The following is a 20,969-nucleotide window of genomic DNA, read 5'->3' as shown; positions in this document are numbered from 1 at the left end:
CTTCTCACCCACTGGCTGTAAGTGAGTAGTGTACTGTCAACGGTGCGTGGCACGTAGTAAGGGACAAAGAAGCGTCAGCTCCTTTCTCCCTTGATAACTCATCTTCTGGGAGACAGTGTGGGCTCCTACTCATTTGGGTGCCTACAGAATGGAATAGACGTTCATTCCTTCATCCTGTGGGGTTTTGGCGCTCCTACTCTGTATTAGATGCTCTGAGAGACACAGAGAAGAAATGATGCTGTCCCAGTTCCTGAGCGATTGAATGACCACACCACACATGGCAGACAGCAGGAGAGAAGACCCAAGGCTTTCTGGACCAGCAGCCTTCTCGAGGGAAGGGCTAGTGTCTTACCCATCTTTGTAGAACAATACCTGGACGAGGCATGGAGCTCTGTGGGTGATGAACAAATGAATGAGTCAGTGAATGGATGAATGTGCCCTAAGTAAGAGGTCGGCCCACAGGTGTGCTCCATGCTGGGTACTTCCTACAGAATGTGTCATTCTGGGTCGAACTCCCCAAGAGAGTTTCAGAGAAGGTGGGGTTCTGAGCTGAGCGCTGCATGGCTTTGGAAGAAGAAAGATATATACTCACCCGTGTGCTCACCCATTTTCTAACCCTCCTCCCATCTACCAAGCTTCGTATGTGTAAATCGTGTGTCTGTTTCTAGACTTTACTTTCCCAACACTTGCATAGCACTTACTTTGGGCCAGCCTCTAAGTGATATAAAAATATCATCCTCATAACAGTCTTTGAGGATAACTGTTATTATCCCTGCTCGCAGATGGGGAAACTGAGGCACGGAGCCGTGAAGGTCACATGGCTAGTAAGTGGTAGATCTGGAATTCAAGCCCAGATCGTCTGACCCTCAGGCTCAGCGTTTCTCACCGCCAGGCTCTGCTGCCCTCGTTTGTCAAGTGGAAGCAGGGACTTGGCTGCGTTTGGGTGCGAGTCTGCTCTTTTGATCTGGATAAGACTCAGAGCACATGAATGGGTGTTGCCTCTGATACCTTCGGGTTCATCCTCTCTGCTAATTCTTTCTCCTCTGCATAGAAATACAGGCAAGTCTTAAAGACTTTAGGAAAAGAAAAGTCCCCCTCACTCCACATTCCATCCTAAGTGTCTCTCCGTTTCCCTCCTCTTCACTAGAGTCAGGCCACCTGAAAGCAGAGTGTCAAAGAGTGACTTTTATTTCCGTACCTGCTATTCGTTCCTAGGAACTCAGTGAGGTCGACTTCCACTCAAGGAGCCTATGCCAAGGTCGCGGGGACCTCCTAGCTGTGAACCTAGTGAGCTCTGTGTGGAAGAGACCATGCCAGTCTTGTGAATTGCAGTGTTCCGTGTGGCTGGCACAACGCCTGGCACACAGTCGGTGCTCGGCAAGCCTTTCTGACTGTTTTCTAACATAAGGTCTTATTTGATCTCAGCATCATTAGCCATCGTTGAAACCTTTCTTCCTTTCCCTCCCGGGATGACCCTTATGCTGGATTTTGCCCCGCCCTTCTTAGGCACCCATTCTCATTCTTCTTCTCTTCCTCTTCTCATCCCTTAAATCTTGATGTTCAAATTCTGTCCTTCACCTTTGTGTCTTCTCACTTTTATGAGAAGTGCCATAAGGGACATCTCCAGTTAGATGTCTGTTAAATGCTTAACAAACTGACCTTAGCATCCTCTCTTCTCCTACCAGACCTGCCCTTCACATTCTTTCTCCCATCCCCCTCCAAAAAATGAATAAAAATAAAACTGAATTCGAACAGAGGAGCAACACTCTCTGCTTCTTCTTTTGCTCTGTATCTGGGTCAATGACATCATCATTTTCCCCCTTATCTAAGCCAGAGACCTGGGGGTCCTCAGTGATGTGTCTCCTTCATCTCTCATATTTAGCTAGTCACCAATTCCTATCAATTCTACTGCTTTTCTTTCCCTAAGTTGAAAGAGAACTTAGCTGGTTATACCAAGTACTTCTTTGCTTCCAAACAATCACTAGGATTTATCACGTGGCTCTAAGTCAGCGTGTTACACTAATAATTGGGAAGAGAACGATATCCTACAGGATTATGTAGAATGTGTCGTCTACCTGCTGTTCCTCAAGTGTGCTAAGCAGATTCCTGCCTGAGTGCTTTTGCTTCTCCTATTCCCTCTTCCTGGAATGCCTTTCCCTCAGATATCCGCCTGTCTGTTCCCGCACTTCCTCAGGTATCTGCTGAAGTGTCACTTTATTAAGATCATTTCTAACCTCCCTCTGTTAATTAGCAACTCCCCCACTTCTGCCCCATTACATTTCATCCCTGTCACCTACTTTATTTTTCTTTCTAGCATTTATCACCACCTGCCATGGTGTGATACGTATGCGTATATGGAAATCGTTTGTCTCTCTCCCTGGAAAGTACCTTTCATTGAAGCCAGGGACCCAGTTTTGTTGTTGAACATAACTGCTGCTTGCTAAACATGCAATGAATGAATAAATGAGTATAAGTTGACCCCAGAGAGGGAATTTCTGTTGATGAATTGTTTTTAGGTGGAGGGTATGATATACTTTTAGTTTCCTTACAGAGGCCCTTTTCTTGGCAAGATCTTTATTTGAATGAGATTTAACCATTTGCCAAAGAAGCCTGGGTCACAGGAAGCCTCCAAAAACAAGCCAAGGGAGCCACAGAGGAAGGCATAAGGGGAGAGAGAGGTCATCCAAGTCCACTCACTCACTACTGATCACTACCGAGCATCCCCTTACCAGGGAGAGACCCAGAGTGGGGGAAGGGAGGTTGACCACACAGAGGAGGCCGCTCTGTGTCTCATGCCCGGGACTCCCAGCCTTGTGGGAGGCGTACAGCCTCCCTTGATTTATGTTACCTGCTTGAGTTATGATCATTCAGCACTCCCCAGAAATGGCCCCAGGATGTAGTATTAGTGTTAGTAATGTACCCATTGTTTCTGAATTGTGCTCCGTGTCTTGAGCTAAAGACAGGCTGGCATATTGCAAAAATGGGGCTGAGTATCACAGCTGCTAGAGCAGAATCATCTGGTCTACCCCAGACCTCCAGGCAGGAAAAGTATGATTATCCCCATTTCAGAAAGTAGAGGAACCCTGCAATTATAGGACTTACCTAAAGTAATAGAACTAGTAGCAGGGGTCAAAGACCAGATCTCCTGTTGCCCAGGGCAGTGCGCACCCACTCTTCCATGGTCCTTACTACTACAAAGCACCCTTTTTTTTTTTTCTGTCACACTGCCTGTTCCTGCCACCCCATGCACATGGGCTTTGGAAAACCTCTCTGCTTATATGTGGCCAGAGGCAAGCACACACTTCTTAGGCCCTTCATTATCATACTTCTAAATTAGAAAACAAAATTTGCCTGGATTGCAAATTTAAAGACTTGGGGAAGGGCCAGGGAAGGGGAGAAGTTATTTGTCTTGGATTTCCCATGTTGTTTGTAATGACCAGTGTACCCTGAGACTGCTAACTACACATTAGAGGATACCAGTAACGCCCCCTGGGTGCCCTGTGTTTGTTCCTCTGCCTTGCAGCCTGCCAGTGAACATAAATGATCACTGGTATTTGTGGTGGCACTTTACAGTTTACAAAGGGCTGTTGTCACAGATGTCACTTGGTCAATGACTCCAAGAGACTGCAGAGCAAAGTGACTAAAAGCCTGGGTTTTGGAGTCTCCTACTTGCAAGCTGCCTGACTTGGGGCAAGTTACTTATTATCTCATCAATAAAAGGAGCATTATAAACTCATCAGTTTGTTGGGAAGATTAAATGTGATAAGGTATAGGAAGTGCTTAGGACATGCCTGACTCATGAAAAATGCTGGCTGTATTGTGATCATTCTTGTTTCAGATGTGACTTGTATAAGATCATTTTTAACCAATTTATTAAAAAGGCTGCATCTACAACTTTTATTCTCACTACCACCTTTTTAGCCCCATTCTGTCTGATCTCCCGTTCTTAGTTGACATCTATAGGAGATCCCACAGTTTCTTTGGGTAACCTTCAGGTATTAGTAAACTTGCATTTGTAGATGTTAACATTTGAGTCGGATCTAGTATCAGAATGTCGGTCTTGTATCTGGTTTAAATCTTCTCCCTTCCCCAGGGCATGGGCTTGACCCCCTCCTGGAAACGTGCAGTAAGAAAGAAGGTCTGTTCTGCTCCTTCTTCAGCATTGTTCCACCTGCCCCCCTTTAGCTCTATTACTGCTTCCTCTAGGGTTGGGGCGGGGGGCGGGGGTCGAGAGAACGATGGGTAAAAGGCCCGCGGGGTCTTGTTTGCCTGGTGGCGTTGCTGTCTCTTGGTGCCCTGCATGCAGCAAGGCCCAAGTGCTCATCTGTCTCTTGCAGGGCACCTTTGTGATTCCTTTGGAAAAGCTTCTCAGTGACTGACCACACCTCATCGTCTCCTGATGTGGGCAGTGCACCTTCCAGCTGACCTGGTCGCACTCCTTCCTCAGCCCCCAATTTTGACGCTACCCCTCATAGGACTCTGTTGCAGTCATCACACCCTACCAGGTGAAGCTCTTGGGTCGCGTCTTTTCTAGGAACCTTTAGTCTTCGTTGGCCTCCACTTGGCCCGTGGAGAAAGCACAGGATCGTTCCCCAGCCAGACTCTGGATGTGTAGCTTTGTCTTTGCTTTCATGGGCAACTCTAACCGGCTTCTCGCCTCATCTTTTCGGGCCACACGTAGGTACCATGCCCTGTGTCCTCTAAACTCTAGGGTACCTGTGTGCCGCTCTCCAAATGGTTCTCTCAAGGGCCCTTTTCTTGGCTTGAGGAGGTGGTGCTGGGAGTGGGGAAGCTATCGTGGGAGGAAGGGAAACACGCAGCCCTCTGCTGACTCTCTTCTAAGAACCCTCCCTCTTCAGTCTCTGCCCCCTAATCTCCTTCTGTGTGTAAACTGAAGGTGGAGAGTACACTGCAAGTTGCAAAACCCTCGTAGCAAGTTCTGCCCAATGTCTTACCCTTCTCTTTAGAAAATGCTGGGCTTCCCTGGTGGCGCAGTGGTTGAGGGTCCGCCTGCTGATGCAGGGGACACAGGTTCGTGCCCCGGTCCGGGAGGATCCCACATGCCGCGGAGCGGCTGGGCCCGTGAGCCATGGCCGCTGAGCCTGCGCGTCCGGAGCCTGTGCTCCGCAACGGGAGAGGCCACAACAGTGAGAGGCCCGCGTACCGCAAAAAAAAGAAAAAAAAACCCAAAGAAACAGAAAGTGCTGTCCAGTATATGCACTAACAAATGTAAAATAGATAGCTCGTGGGAAGCAGCCGCATTGCACAGGGAGACCAGCTCGGTCTTTTGCATCCACCTAGAGGGGTGGGATAGGGACGGTGGGAGGGAGACGCAAGAGGGAAGGGATATGGGGATATACGTATGCATATGGCTGGTTCACTTTGTTATACAGCAGCAACTAACACCATTGTAAAGCAATTATACACCAGTAAAGATGTTAAGTAAATAAATGCTGTGTTGCCAACACAGCAAATTCAAAAAAAAAAAGTGCTGTCCATTGAAATATAATGCAAACTGTAATCCAATTTTAAATGTTCTAGCCCCATTAACTGTGTAAAAAGAAATAATAACACTAATTTTAATCACATATTTTATCTACTCCAGTATATCCAAAATACTGTCACATCAGCATGTAATCAGTGTACAGATTATTCCGATATTTCATGAAAACTCATACCGTCTTGGACAGCTGGTGTGTATTTTACATGTACGTGTCTCAGCCCAGGTGCTTGATGACGATTTCAAGTCCTCAGCTCCCACGTGTAGCCCTGGCTGCCGTACGGCCCACACAGCTGGAGAACGTGGAGGGAGCAGGGCGCTCGCCATCCACTGTTCTCTGCCCCATTGTTGTTCTCTCTGTATCGTTCTTAGGCCTCAGAACTAAGAGTTTGGTGTGACCTGTACGCTGCATCCCAGCCAACACGGGGAGAACTGGGCCTCAGAGGCAGGTCTTCTGACATCAAGTTCAGTGTTTTGTTTATCTCTACACCATCGTGTCATTCAAACAGAAATTGCTGTGCTTGTTCCTGGGAACCTCATTAGTGGAAGGGACGTTTGAGGATGAGAAGATTGCTATAGAGACGTTCGTGTGAGCCGTCTGAGGTTCTCGGGTATCTGCAAGGTGCCTAGCCCCTAAAGCACGGGATCTAGTCAGACAGAGAGTACTGAGGGGCCCCGCACACCTCCCTGACGGCATCCCATGCGGAAAGAATGGCAGCGGAGGGCAGCGACATCTTAGAGCCCCGTTCCTGTGCTGGCCTGAGCTGGAGCTGCCAGGTAAAGAAAGCACTCTGATGGCAAGTATTCCACAGTCCATACTGTTGGCCAAAGAGCAGCTTGGCAAGTCTTGCTTTCACTGTTGAAAAGACTGAAGAAACTACTTAGTGTGTCTTTAAGAAGGGGGTACTCATGAGAAGGAATCTGTGGCCAGGCCTGAGATCAACGTCTCCTATCAGTTCGGTGTGCCTCATTATTTGTACTTAGAACTTTAAAAAGCAGGAAAGCTCACATCTCCCAGAGAACTCAACGTTTCATTGTTAAAGGAATTCATTCTCATTGTAGGAAAGAACAAACAAAACCCCAAACATCACAACCCAGAAAGGCTCCCTGTTAGCATCTGGGGTACTTCTCCCTTGCGTCTCCCACGTGGGTGTACGTGCACGGATGCACGTATGTATACCCGCAGCCTAGGGGTTGTATGGAATAGATAGGCTTGTGCATTATTTTTCATTTAATATTCTGTTGTGAACTTTTCCCTGGTCGTTGACATTCTCCACGAGAGTAATTTTAACAGCTGAATAATATTCCATTACATTTTACTGAATGTTAAATTCTCTTCTGGGGTTTGAAGCAGCACGGAATCGAATGGAAAGGGCATGGGCAGAGGGAGGCCGTTTCCCAGGCCTGCCTCTGACTGGCTGTGTGACCTTGATCGACTGAAATTCCATTGTCTCCATAGCTAAGTCTACAAAATGAGAGAAATAGTATCTTCCTTATAGAGCCATTGCGAGGCTTCACAGGCGTGTCCCGTGTAAATTGCCCAGCCCAGCGCCTTGCGCATAGTAGATGCACAATAAACGCTCATTCCTATTTATCTTCCTCTTCCCCAGGCCTTTCACATTCTTTGCAATCAACCGATTCTCAGGCGCCTGCAGCATGTTTCTGGAAAGCATAGTGCTCTCTAGGGTGCCCATGTGTCTTAAAGCTCCTATCTTCTCATTGCTTTGTGGGGACCCTCTGGGGACACATTCTTGCCACCCCGATTTCTGTCCTCTGCACTCAGAGCAGCTGTCAGTGACACGTGATCTAGAGGAGGAGAGTTGGGAGCTTCTCTAGGGTGGAATAGCGACTGTATTGGTTTAGCTCGTCGTTCCCGGCTGGAAGACCCCCGAGGACAGAGAACTGGGCACCCAGTGGGTCTACTCGCGTGTATCTGGTTGGCTGCGCTGTAGTTTCCTTCTCATCATTCCTGTCTGCAATTTCTGCTGTTGGCTCAGCAGTGTGGCAGCAGGGAGGAGGGAGTCATTCTTGAGGGGTTTTTTGTTTGGGACTCTGCCTCTCGGTTCTGGGTTTTTTCCCCATTCTTTCTTCTCTCCAGGCACTTGCTTTAGCTGCTGACCTAGCTTTCTTTCATCAGGCGGGTACAAATGTTGCAATTTGCCTTCCCTTGTCTTGACAATGGATGTGATTTGTATATGCTATATCACATAATGTCCCTATTTATGGCAGCTCTCTAATCCGGAGGTAGGGTTGAGGAGCAGGAAGCGCCAAGCCCAGTCTTCTGACCCAGAAACCACTTCTCGTTTCTACAGCAACTACCTTCCCCCACGATCTCTTCCTGACTTGTGGGGACAGCACAGAAAGGTCTGTTGGGATCGTGACCTGTGGGGTTTCACATGTGCTCATTAAACTTTATGGTAAGGAGCCCCCATGTTGCATGGCTCTGTGCGATCGGAAACCTAACCTATGTTGATGATGTTTCTTTTCTTTGTGTACACAAAAAAACAAAAGCAAAAAATTACGTTGAATTGTTAAGCAATAATTAAGGCTGGCTTTTAAAACATAAGGTTGGAGGAGAGAGAAGTTGGCTTCAAGTCACAATGACGTTTGAGTCACTGGAGTGGGTTGAGTTGGGTGAGCGCGTCCTCTTCATTCTGCTTTAGTCCATGGTGCATACAGTTTTAGCAATCATCACAGGGTGGGATGGTGATCTCACTTAGCAGACATTTATTGAGCACCTGCTTTTGCCGGGCAACGCGCTGGGGACTGGGAAGGCAAAATAAACCAGACACGACCACAGCCCTGAACAAGCTCACATTTGCTGGAGGAAGGGAGACATAAATAATTACAGTAAGACGTGGTAAGTGTTGGAGGAATGATTATCAGCCACGTGCTACAGGAGCCTGGAGCACTGGACGCCAGTGTCGGCTAAAGCACCTTAGAAGCCTCCCAGACATTTACTTTTTAGGGAAATTTTAAGGATGATGAGAAGCTTGCCCGGTGGAACGTGTGGGCAGCCATGTTGGCAGAGAGCACAGCGTCATCAAGGAAAGGGAGGAAAATGCCAAGCCTTTCAGAGAACTGCAGTGTTTTCATGACTGGAACACGGGGCTCTTGGAGAAAGGTGGAGGCACAGGGATGGGCAGAGGACACTTTCTTATGGAAACCCAAGAACTATTTTGTTTTCACATAAAAATGGTTTCTTAAATACAACTACATCACGATGCTGAACCGACTTATACTCTGGAAGAAAGCCATAGGCAAAAACCTTTTAATCACATATACAAAGAAGACATCAACACAGGTTCCTACTCCAGATTTGTGCGCTACTTCTCTGTTGCACTGTTAACTAATTAGATCACTGAAAAGTTATGGTCTTGCCCCATGCCTCTTCCTTTTAGATCAGTACAGTGCTCAATGCTAGAGCCCAGGTTTCAAGCAGCCTCTATGGCCCCTGGCACCTCTGCTATTAGCTGCCATGGCCTCTAGCTGTTTTGGGTCCCCCAAGGATAAGGAGCATCACCACTCCAGGGTGGATGCATCTCAATATTAACAATAGATGCATAAAGCCTTCACCTCAGCCTCTCCTGGTACCCGAGAGAGGTACAAGAACAGACCCCAGAAACCTGTTCCCTCTGGGTACCAATCCTTAATTAGGGGCTAACCCCAACATGCCACTTAGCTCTTGTGTGCTCTTGCACAACACGTGTGAGAGATGTGGTGTATGAAAAAAGAGAACAGCTTTAATTTAAGTGTCTTCCATTTCTATTTACATCTGTATAGCTCTAGCTTTGTGCCAGGTACTATTCTAAGCAGTTTATACATAATAACTTATTTAATCCTCTGAATAACCCTTTGAAGTAGGCACTGTTATAACCTCCCATTATAGATGTGGAAACTGAGATCCAGAGAGAGGGACTAACGTGCTCAAGTTCACGCAGCCAGTACACGGCAGAGCCAGGATTTGAATCAGGGCAGCCTGATTCCAAGAATCCGTGCTTGCATCCGCATCTGTTGAATCTCTGTGTGGTTACCCAGAATCAAGCCCCACTTCCTTCAGAGATGGTTGCTGTGCAGTAATTGGTTCCTGGAATATTCCTTCCCCTGTGAATCAGTTTGTCCTGAGTTGATCCCACGGCTAACATGTTCATTGCCCAACTATCTCTCTCCACTTCTAACCTTCCAGACTGATCCCTTGGGGCAAAAGCACTGAGTTCTGTCCTCACCACCTTGCTCTGCCCTCCAATTCTTGTGACCTTGAACCCCAAAGGGACTGATTAATTTGTGAATGCATGTCCAGCTACCAGGGCAGCTGACACTCTTCCATCCTTGTAACCAAGGCAGTGCTCATATCAGGCAGAGGTGCCCCGCGTGGCCAGCAGAAGAGGACCATGACCTTGTTGGTTTCTCCATACTCTTCACCCTGGACCGTTAATACAGTGTCTGCCCTCCCCATCACCTGTCTTTACTGACACAGCAAGGTCTAACCCATACTTATCCCGACCATCTCTGTTTTTTTAATGAGAAGAAAATCCCAGCCCTCATCAGTTTTTTTGTACTGAGTTCTTTAAAGAGCAAATAGAAAGAAATTCAGAGCCCATATATATTTTCCTTCTCTGAATGGTGTTTATTTAAATGCAGATATCCTGGTTTCCTAGGTAGAGTTGCAAGCAATACCTTTCAATTTAAATGTTAATAGGAGCGTAAACTTCAAAATAAAAATTTTTCCACGAGGGAGAACGGCTTTTTTCTGCTTCTATTTAATGGTTCTGGTTTTCTTCCTCCTCTGTCCTCATCATCCACCCGCTTCTGCCCGCGGCTTTCCACTGCACTGAGCTAAATTCTTTTTCTAGAAAGTTTAGAATGCACCTTTCTCATTTCGAACATTAGAATGTCAAACATTACGGTCGTGGAATACAGATATTAGACTCAAACCCAACACAATTCATGAGAAGATTTTTCTTTATCTCAGCCTTTGCCTGCCCAACTCACTATTCCAAGTTCTTTCCAAGGGGATTATTCTTAGGCTGACCCTGCAGAATATTTTCCCATGGCTTCAGATAGTTGAGTTAGGTTTTCTTTTTCCTTTCCTCCCCCCACCTCACCTCCTTCCCTCCCTCCCTCCTTGCCTCCTTCCTTCTTTCTACAAAAAGGCAGGAAAAGATGGGGAAAGAAATAACCGTTGACCCTTGAACAACACAGTTTTGAACTACATGGGTCCACTTATTCGCGGGTGTTTTTCAAGAGTACATACTACAGCAGCACAACATGCGTGGTTGACTAAATCCACGGATGCAGAACCGTGGATTCAGAGAAGCTAAGTGTACAGAGGGCCGACGATAAGTTATACGTGGATTTTCCACTGTGCGGGGCGTCGGTGCCCCAACTCCCCTCTTTGTTCAAGGGTTAACTGTACAAGCTATGTAAATTCCTGGGTGCAAAGTACTGCTGTGAGCACAGTGAGAAATCACAAAGAGTAAAAAAGGCAGTTTCTTACTCCTAAAGAAATGAAATTGACACATGGGCTAATGCAGGTGGGCAGGAATGGGGCCATCTATATGTGGGTCATTCCATAGGCAGAGTGGCCTTTGGGATTTTCTCAAATGCAAATAAAAAACAACAAAGATTTAAAGATAATCAAAATAATATCTAATGCCTTAAATCCAAATATGGTGACTATAATAACCTTTCTAAAGACATCGTGGACCAAATTTTGTGTGTGAATGTGATATCTGGCTTCATCTTCTTTTATTTTTTTATTTTCTCTTTCCTTCATTTCCTTGTTGATTATTTTTATCCTGTTATACTGTGTGCATTTTGTAAGACTCCTAAATATTTTGGAACAAGATAGGACGGTTAATCCATAAATTAGAATTGATTTTATAATATTAATTTCAGTGATTTTGATTCCATTATTATAAGGTATTATTTTTGTTCTTCAGAGAGTTCTTTTCAATAGTATCCTGTTCGTATTTCATGGAGGCAAACTGTGTTTCTTCTCTTGTCTCTTGGGGATATTAATAATTTTTTAATTTATTTAAAAATTTTTTATACAATTCTTAAAGATTACTTTCCATTTACAGTTATTATTAAATATTGGCTATATTCCCCATGTTGTACAGTACATCCGTGAGCTTATCTTACACCCAGTAGTTTGTTTCTCCCACCCTCACCCCTGTATTCCCCCTGCCATCCCCCCACTGGTAAGCACTAGTTTGTTCTCTGTAAGTCTGCTTCTTTTTTGTTATATTCACTAGTTTGTTGTATTTTTTAGATTCCACATATAAGTGATGTCATACAGCATTTGTCTTTCTCTGTCTGGCTTGTTTCACTTAGCATAATGCCCTCCAAGTCCATCCATGTTGCTGCAAATGGCAAAATTTTGTTATTTTTTTATAGAATACTGAGTAGTATTCCATTGTATGTGTGTGTATAAATATATTTGTCACATTTTCTTTATTCATCTGTTGATGGACATTTAGGTTGCTTCCATATCTTGACAATTGTAAATAATGCTGCTCTGAACACTGGGGTGCGTGTATCTTTTCAAATTAGTGCTTTTGTTCTTTTCGGATATATACCCAGGAGTGGAATTGCTGGGTCATAGGGTAGTTCTAGTTTTAGTTTTTTTTAATATAAATTTATTTATTTATTTAGGCTGTGTTGGGTCTTCGTTTCTGTGTGAGGGCTTTCTCTAGTTGCAGCGAGCGGGGGCCACTCTTCATCGTGGTGCGCGGGCCTCTCACTATAGCGGCCTCTCGTGTTGCAGAACACAAGCTCCAGACGCGCAGGCTCAGTAGCTGTGGCTCACGGGCCCAGCCGCTCCGCGGCATGTGGGATCTTCCCAGACCAGGGCTTGAACCCGTGTCCCCTACATTGGTAGGCAGATTCTCAATCACTGCGCCACCAGGGAAGCCCTAGTTTTAGTTTTTTGAGAACCCTCCATACTGTTTTCCACAGTGGCTGCACAAATCTGCATTGCCGCCAGCAGTGCACAAGGGTTCCCTTTTCTCCACATCCTCACCAACATTTGTTATTTGTGGTCTTTTTGACGATGGCCATTCTGACGGGTATGAGGTGGTATCTCATTGTGGTTTTGATTTGCATTTCCCAGTAATAATTTTTAATTATTGTTTCTTTTCCCTGCAGTTTGTTTCCTCAAGCTCTTCTCCCAGCTTATAGCTTTTCTCAGGTATTTGGGGCTGCCCGGAAGCCCTGAGTCGGGGGTGGGCTTGCCAATGGGAAGCTTCGCTGTGGCTGCTGGGAGTGGCTGCTTATGCCTCCCTTGCAACACACAGCGGCAGTGTATCTAGATATTTTCTCTTGTGCTGGTCATCACCAGAAAGGTCTCTCCCAGCTTCCAGGCTATAGGGCAAAGGCAGGGCAGTCTGCTTCTGAGAGCCAGGCAGAAGAGGTCTGGGGTCTCAAGGGTAAGCATTCAACATTCTGTATGTGCACAGACACTTGCTCTGTGCATAATGACCCTCAGCTGTGCCGGCCAGCCCTCACCTGAGCTTGTCAACCCCCAGTCCTAAGTATGCCCACTCCACCCTGGGGGGTGGGGGAAAGGGGGTAGCCCCAGAGGTGTAGAGTGGGTGAGGGGAGCTAGGGTTCTAGTTCCAGCTCAGACAACTTGTACCAAATCCTTGTTTTATCTCCCTCCCCTCTGCTTAACTTCCTGATGCCAGTTCCTGAGCCTTTTGGGGATTTGGCAAGACGGTTTTCAGCTTCCCCCCTGCTGGCTCTCGCCTTAGCTCTGTAGTTCTGCTGAGGCGATTATACTGTCTCTCAGCTTTACGGTTTCCAATCTTCTGTTGCCGCTGTCTCCTTTCCTAGTTTCCCCTTCTGTGTGAATTTCTGTCTTAAAAAAAAAAAATCTTGTAACTATAATCCTGGCTTAATTTGGGAGGAAAAAATACTAGATACATTAATTACATTTTAACTTTACTTTCCCACACAACTCAATAACCCAACTCACTCCTTTTTTTAGTTCACGGGTTTGACACTGTTAATAAATTATGTAACTTCTTTAAATCCTGCAAAATAGGAATATTTCTTGTCCTGCCTACCTTATAAGTTGTCGCTGCAGCTGCCCTGAGTTACCACGTGGGTCTGAGGGCAAAATAACCAGCCGTACTTGCATGGCTCTAGCAAAATCAGGCTCATAGGGTGATGGTGGATATCCTCCCAGGTCAGTGAAAATACTCAGACCTGACCTCTGGTTTTCATCCTTCTTTCCAGATCAACAACTTAACGTGACCCTCAGCTTTTGTTGACCAAGCCTTTGGGAGACAGCAGAGTGTACCTAGTCTGTGTTGGAGACACAGCCCTCCCTGACCTGGGACACAGATGACTACTATCTGTCTCAGGACTTTTGGAAGAGGAATTATTCTCTCCATTTCCCTTCCTGCCTTTTGCTCTGTTTTCTTCTAAGTAAAGCACTCTGCTTTCGTCCACCAACAGCAATACGCTTCCCTCTTTTAATGATTTGCATTTCTCTTTTCCTGCCCAGCGCGCTTTTCCATCCCTGGCCCAAGTGCACACACCTTACAGGACCCCGTCTCCATTCAGTCCCCCAGGCAGTACCTTTGCTCCCATGGGTCTGCACAGCCCAGGGGCCGGTACCGGCCAAGTGCAGCTGGAAGGGGCTCTGGGGCTTCCGCAGGTTGGTCCTCTCTAGTGCTGGCAGAGGGGCCGAGATTTTTCCTGGAAACCCTCCAGTTACTGAAAAGGGAACCATTGGTTTCACAGGGGTATAGAAGAAAAATTTCCTGACCTGTTTAAGGGAATATAAATCTCCTTTAGACTGAAAATACCCTGACCTCTCTTTTCCCATTCCCATCACCTGCTTGCCCTTGACTACAGTGGAGAGTGGAGGGAGCCCCCAGAGCAAAGAGTAACGGATGTGACTGCTGCCTGGCTGCGGCGGGCACTCCGGGTCGGCAGGGGTGGGGAGGACCAAGGAGAACTCAGTAAAGCAGGAACGGGCTCTCTGTGGATTTCTGCCTCTGTGACAGGGCCCTGTCAGGTCCCCCCACCTCCTCGGGGAGGCTCTGCTGCTGTTCTCCTTCCCACCCACCCCCACCCCCCAACCAGCTTCCTCCCTGGAGGGCGGGGAGGCGGCTTCCAGTGTCTGATATTCAGTGTCAGGGCAAGGCTCGTGGACCACATCCGTCTCCAGCGTGAGGGTGGCGGCAGGGAGGGCAGGAGGCCTCAAGCCAAACTGTGCCAGGGATCCTCTGTTTGCTCTGCACTGGAGTGGGAGAGAGGCAGAGAAGGGACGTGATGCCTGTGAGGTGCTCCCCATGGAAACCTGGGTGTTCGTTTCCCGGGGGTGAGAAGAGACCGTCCGTGCTTGCTTGGATGCGGGGGGTTGGGGGGGTGGGGATTGGTGTAGTTTGCTGTCCGGTCCTCAGCGTCACACACACACATTCCTCCCTCCTTTCCTCCAAGAGAAGGGAACGCCCAGGGGATCTCCAGGCTGCTCTGAAATCCCCACCTCCCACCCCTTAGGGCAGAGGCCCAGACAAACGGCTCCTGTTGGGAGCCCCGTTGTGGTGTGTTACCCAGGAGGGCGGTAAGAAGGCCGGGCTCCAGGGGAGGCAGGTGCAGGGGGAGGAGGCACTGGAGGGCGGGGCTGGAACTGGGAGGAAGCCAGGCCGAGCCAGTTGCTGAATGAGGCTGACATGGCAGCAGCTCTGCCCTCTCCCTTCTGCTAAAAATACCACCTTTCCAGACGGCCCTCCTCCCCTCTGTGCCTACGCCAGGCTTTGTCTGGCGGGTCAGTGGGGCGCAGAGCGGAGAAGGGCCTGATCTGGAAAACCGGGTTGACCTGAGGAGGCCTCCTCGGGGGTACAGTCTGAGAGCAGGAAGCATGGTGCCCACCCTGCGGCCTCACGTGCACAGGGAGCTGAGACCCTGGGGGCCGGGCTGGAGAAGGAGGAAAGCGATGCCACTGGCAGCTTCATGCTCACTCCTGACCTCCTGGGAGACCAGCAAACCCTGGAGGGAAGGGAGGGAGTCCCTGGCAGGTGCAGCCAGACTGCCAGGACCCGACCCAGCCCAGCTCTCACGGTCCATTCGTCTGGTGCTCCCTGCCCGGAGAGGTGACTAATGCTGGATTATGACTGGGGAGCCGCACAGATCTGGGCTTGTCGCCCTGTCCTACCACTCACTGTATGGCTTTCCGCGACTTGCTGCATTTTTCAGATAGGGATAAAGACAGTACATCTTAGAAGGTTGAGAGAGAAGCCTTGGGAAGAACAGTGCTGTGCCTGGCACAAAGGAGATGTAAAAGAAATGACAGCTATGATGATGATCTCTCCCTGTGCGTATGGACCACGCGGCCCCAGCATGTGTTTGCACGCGAGGAGACAGTCACCACTGGGGGCTCTGTCCTCTGCAGAGGAAGCTTGGTTGTACCAACCTGTCTGTAAAGGGCAGGTGGCCTCCCTGCCCCCTCGCCCGGGGCCGGGGTGCCCTGGACCCTGAGTTCCGGGCTCTGATGCTAACTGTTGTCTGCCTGCTTCCCCGCAGACCTGCGTAGGATGACGGCCGGCTTCATGGGCATGGCGGTGGCCATCATCCTCTTCGGCTGGATCATCGGCGTGCTGGGCTGCTGCTGGGACCGAGGCCTTATGCAGTATGTGGCAGGGCTTCTCTTCCTCATGGGAGGTAAGACTTGGGGGCTGCGGAATTTGGGGGGGGCTCCTGGTTACTGGGATTCAGAGAGAATGGCTGGTGGGCGTGTGGGCGAAGGCCCAGGCTCGGCGGGGCCCTTTCATTCACTCAATCAGCGAACATGTTTTGAGCTCCTCTTAGCCACTCTCCACTGCTGGTCCTTGCACTCGGGCGTCTGCCCACCTGGTGTGGGAAAGACTGTGACGATGGCGTCGAGCGAGGTGTCAGATCTGGGGCAAGTGAGAACCCACGTAATACTCGGGCGTTTTATGCACATACTATATTTCGGGGTGGGCGGCAGGTGCTATCTGGGCAGTTTCCCCTTCAAAAGCGTACCTTTACCCTTGATTTATGGGTCTTAATGCCGCTCCGTTTCCCAACGAGGCTCTAAAGGTGGTAAGACGGGGCTAGACCTTCGTCACTCGTCTCCCTTACCCTCTATTACTGTCAGGGCCATAGAACCGATCGCACCCTTATAAAGGGCTGTATATGAGCAGAACTGTGTAGCTATGAGGGAATAGGCTCCAGTCCACGGGAAGTAAAGGTTAATCCACTATCTACACGTGCCTCTTTTCTCCCTGAGGAGCTGAAATGTGCTTTCTGGTCTCCTGGTTTGAGTCTCAGTCTGAAGCCAAAGCTGACGGGCGGTAGGCCCATCACAGTACACTCCTCGGGGAGAAGTGGGTGGATGACTTGCATGGAGTTAGGAAGAGGGGGAATTGGGCTTGGACAGAGGGAGTTAGAAATGTGTGTGGGGAAAAGGACAGTGAGTCCCATGCGTGGAAACCACCGTCAGGTAGATGGTAGACACCACGTGAATGGCCCGACTCAGGGTCTCAGCAGGGGCAGGCGGTGGAGGGGTGGGTCTGGCTGGAGAAAGGAGGCGGCTATCCTTCTAGGTGGACGGAGAGATCTGGGGTTCAGTGAGTGAGCTGTGGGTTGGGAGAGGAGGAGAGTTGCAGGATTCCACCTCGTGCCTGACCGCTTATCCTTGTTCCCCCAAAGCACAGACACCCTGTGCCTCCCGGATCCTCTGCCGTCAGGGTCAGCTGCCCCTGCCCAGCACTGCCTCCCTGTGGGTCCCACAGCGGCACTTAGGGCAGAGGCTGGGGAGGGAGGGGCACGGTGGCTCCTTCACCCCTCCTTCCGGTCTCCCGCTGAGACGGGGGCCCCCAAAACCAGCCGCACCACCTTTTCTGCACCCGGGTGTCCTCCTCACTGAAGCGAGGATCACACTTGGCCCGGGATTTCCATACTTGGTGTTAGCAGCGCGGAGTCTTTTTTGTTTCCACCTTCCAGTCAGAATCTTCCGTGGACCCCAAAAAGTGAAAAGCTAAAAGTGGAGTGGCTCTGTTTGTAGTGAATGTTCTCTCTAAGACTCTTGTGGTTGTACAAAGATGGGCTCCAGTAAAACGGGGCTTTTCTAAGGCTCTAGAGAGGGCTCCCAGGGATCCGAGAAAAGCTGAGCAAACAGGCCTCGGGCAGAGCAGAAATCCAGGAGCCCTGGGAGCCGATACTCTTTCTCTTCCGAGGCGATCGTCATCCCCTGCACGTTCCCCTCGCCAGGCCGGCACTTGGCTCACATCCTTCCCAGGTGCTAAGTAAGCCTTCCAACTCTGACAGCTTCCAGAGAAAGAGTGATGGGCCCAGTGATCCTCCCAGGCCAGGCCACACATCACTGTGACCTGAAGAGGGGGTGGTCCCTGAGACACTTCCCACTCACCTGAGACCCCGGGTAGGAACTCTCCCAGAAGAGGGTGTGGGGCAGACAGTGGGGGGCAGGAGGGTGCCTGGAAGCCCTGTCTCCCATTTGCTAAGGTACTGCCCAGGAGCCCTAGGGCTCTGGGGACGCCAGGAAAGCCAAGCCCTTAGGCTGGACTGGGGACCTGAGGCCCCTCCCCACGGGGAATGAGTGAGGGTGTTGCCTCCCTTCTGCCTGGCTAGTGGTTCTTAATCACCACACAGTCGAATCACCTGCAGAACTTTTAAAAGTACTGATGCTAGGGCCTCACCCCAGTCCGATCCAAGCCGAACTTCTGGGGGTGACGCTCAATAAGGGGTGAGAGCTGGGGGAATAGGTGACCTTTAAATTTCCCTCCAGCTCTGAAATGTTATGTTCTGGGGATGAATCCGTTGGGCAAGACCTCTTGTGATTTGTTTTCTTCCTTCCCCCGATGCCCCCCAGCCGCCCCATTTTATGACTACCTTAGGCAGCATCAGACAGGGAAGTGCTGTCACAGGGCTTCGATTATGACTGTGGAGGCCTGTCCGAGCCCTGATCACCGAGGGTCCCAGCTAAACCCACTTCCCCAGCACACGCACTCCCTTTCTTTTTTTTTTAATGGAAAAACCATAGTTCATAATAAAATGTTAGCGTCCAGAAGAACTCTGGGGAAGCTTGCTGTCCTAAGAGCTGTTTCTTCCTGACGGGAGTATTGTCCTGGTTGGAGTGGGGGCATCTCATCCACCATGGGGCTTGTGTCCATAGGTAGAACTGTCCTCTCCCCAAAGAGGCTGGGGAGGAAAGTGGTGTCCACACACCTCATGGGTACCGTCAGAGAGGCCCCAGTAGGAGAGGAAGAAGGACAAAGCCGCTAAGAGCTGACCCCTTGAACCCTGGTCTTTTGGGGAAGATAAAGCTCTACGCGGGGGAAGGCACCCTCTTCCTTTTCAAATTAGTGCCCTTTCCAAGGAGGCCCGACACAGCTTCAGGGGGTCCCAATGCCCAGGGCAGCTGCAGCCTGCTGACCCCATGAGTGTGGTTTAGTTGGAGGCTGGGAGGAAGCAGACTCAGTGTAGAGTCTGTGCCTCCCCCCATCCCCGCTCAGCACCGAGAGCTGCTGAGAGGTTGGGAGCCAAACCCCAAAATGAAGTCTTGTCCTGTAGAGCCCTGTGTGTCAGAGAGACATGTCAGCATCAACCCCTCCCAGAGCCCGACCGGTGCCTGCCCTCCAGGGCAGCCCCGCTAGGGCTGACCTTTGAAGGGCTTGGAGAGTCAGCTACCTGTGACAGGAACCTCCTGAGCACGGCAGAGCAGTCACTCAAACTGTAGATATTTGTGACCAAAAGGCCCCACGGCCTTAGCTTTCACCCAGATTGGCATTTCAGGCACCCGGAACTGAGCACAGACTAGGGCCCAGGGGGTTAGACTGGGCAGCAAATGAGAAAGGCGGTGGGCACCAGCCGCCGCAGTGCTGGCCGGGTGTGGGTGTGGTGAGCAGCTGGAAAAGGAGGGGTTGGCAAGAGTGGAAAAGGTGAATTTAAAGTCGGGAGTCTGAAGATGGAATTGCAGTTGACTGCAGATGAACCGGCCGAGGCCGCAATACAAACAGAAGAGTTCTCTTCACAACCTCTTCTCTGTTCCCACACGAAAGGAGGTGGCCCACACTGGGTGCTTCTCTTCTCGATTTAACTGTTTCCGGGGTTAAAGAGAGGGCACCCCACACCTCGTGAGATGACTAGCAACAAAGTGTTTAATTAACGCTCAGCCCAGAGGAGGCGCTTAGTTAAGTACGGCAGCTCTGTGGGGCCAGGAGGCTGCGGGTGGTGAGTGGGATCCAGTTTCCCCTTTGGCGTGGCCTCCAGGGGAGAATCTAGTCCAGACTGGCACAACGGCGTTTGGGTGCAACTGCCGGAAACAAGTGTCTGGATTCGTCATCAGTGAGATTCAGAAGCACAGGGACAGGATGACATGGGGGGCGGGGCCGTGTGGCAGGGAGCATGTGACTCCTACGATTACTTGTAATTCGCTCGCCGGGCGAACCTAGACCCACCTCGTGGGCACAGATCCACAAGATGGGTGTGAACATCCAACACCCGTGCCCCGCCCCTCAGCACCCGCTCACATGTCCTCGTCCTCCCACTCTTGGAAGGCATCCATCATCTCTGCCGTGAGCTTTCACCTAGGCTAATGCTGGAGCCGCCTATCTAGACGCTGGCACCGGGCAGTCAGCCCTTCACAGGGCAGTTGGCATAATATTTTTGAAACTATAAATCAGATATTCACTTATCTACCACTGCTCAAAAAGCTTACACTTGAACTTAAAATCCAAACTCCTTACCCTTCTTTAGAAGCTGTGTTAGTTAGCTTGGGCTGCTATAACAAAATACCAGGCACTGGGCTGCTTAGAACAGAAGTTTATTTCTTGCTGTCCTGGAGTCTGGAAAGTCCAAGATCAAGGCACTGGCAGACTCGGTGTCTGGTGAGAACCTGCCTTCTGGGTCATAGATGTCATAGATGGTACCTTCTTGTGTGTTCTCATACGGTGGCAGGGCCAAGGGAACTCTCTGGGGCCTCTTTTATTTATTTTAAAGTTATTTATTTTTGGCTGTGTTGGGTCTTTGTTGCTGTGTGCAGGCTTTCTTTAGTTGCGGCGAGTGGGGGCTACTCTGTTGCGGTGCGCGGGCTTCTCATTGCGGTGGTTTCTCTTGTTGTGGAGCACGGGCTCTAGGCACGCGGGCTTTAGTAGTTGCAGCACGCAGGCTCAGTAGTTGTGGCACGTGGGCCTTAGAGCACTGGGCTTCAGTAGTTGTGGCACGCAGGCTCAGTAGTTGTGTCTCATGGGTTCTAGAGTGCAGGCTCAGTAGTTGTGGCTCACGGGCTTAGTTGCTCTGCGGCATGTGGGATCCTCCCGGACCAGGGCTTGAACCCGTGTCCCCTGCATTGGCAGGCAGGTTCCTAACCACTGCGTCACCAGGGAAGCCCTGGGGCCTCTTTTATAAGGTCACTAATGCCATTCACGGGGGCACCACCCTCATGACCTAATCACCTCCCAAAGGCCCCTCCATT

General features: G+C 49.7%; 1 protein-coding gene across 4 annotated transcripts in view; it reads left to right on the top strand.

The window, feature by feature from the left end:
* TMEM178B (transmembrane protein 178B) overlaps positions 1–20,969 on the top strand; it is a 375,974-nt gene that overhangs the window by 314,884 nt on the left and 40,121 nt on the right. For all 4 annotated transcript variants that reach the window (XR_009565248.1, XR_009565249.1, XM_060305223.1 and 1 more), the window contains one exon: positions 16,037–16,174. Coding sequence is in view for 2 of the 4 variants with exons in the window: in XM_060305223.1 (XP_060161206.1) it covers positions 16,037–16,174 (138 nt within the window). In the remaining 2 variants the exon portion in view is untranslated. The remainder of the gene's footprint in view (positions 1–16,036; positions 16,175–20,969) is intronic.

Source organism: Globicephala melas, chromosome 9 (assembly GCF_963455315.2).
Source record: "Globicephala melas chromosome 9, mGloMel1.2, whole genome shotgun sequence".
Taxonomy (NCBI): Eukaryota; Metazoa; Chordata; class Mammalia; order Artiodactyla; family Delphinidae; genus Globicephala; species Globicephala melas.
Note: the sequence above shows the minus strand (reverse complement) of the source record. Positions and strands in the feature narration are given on the sequence as shown.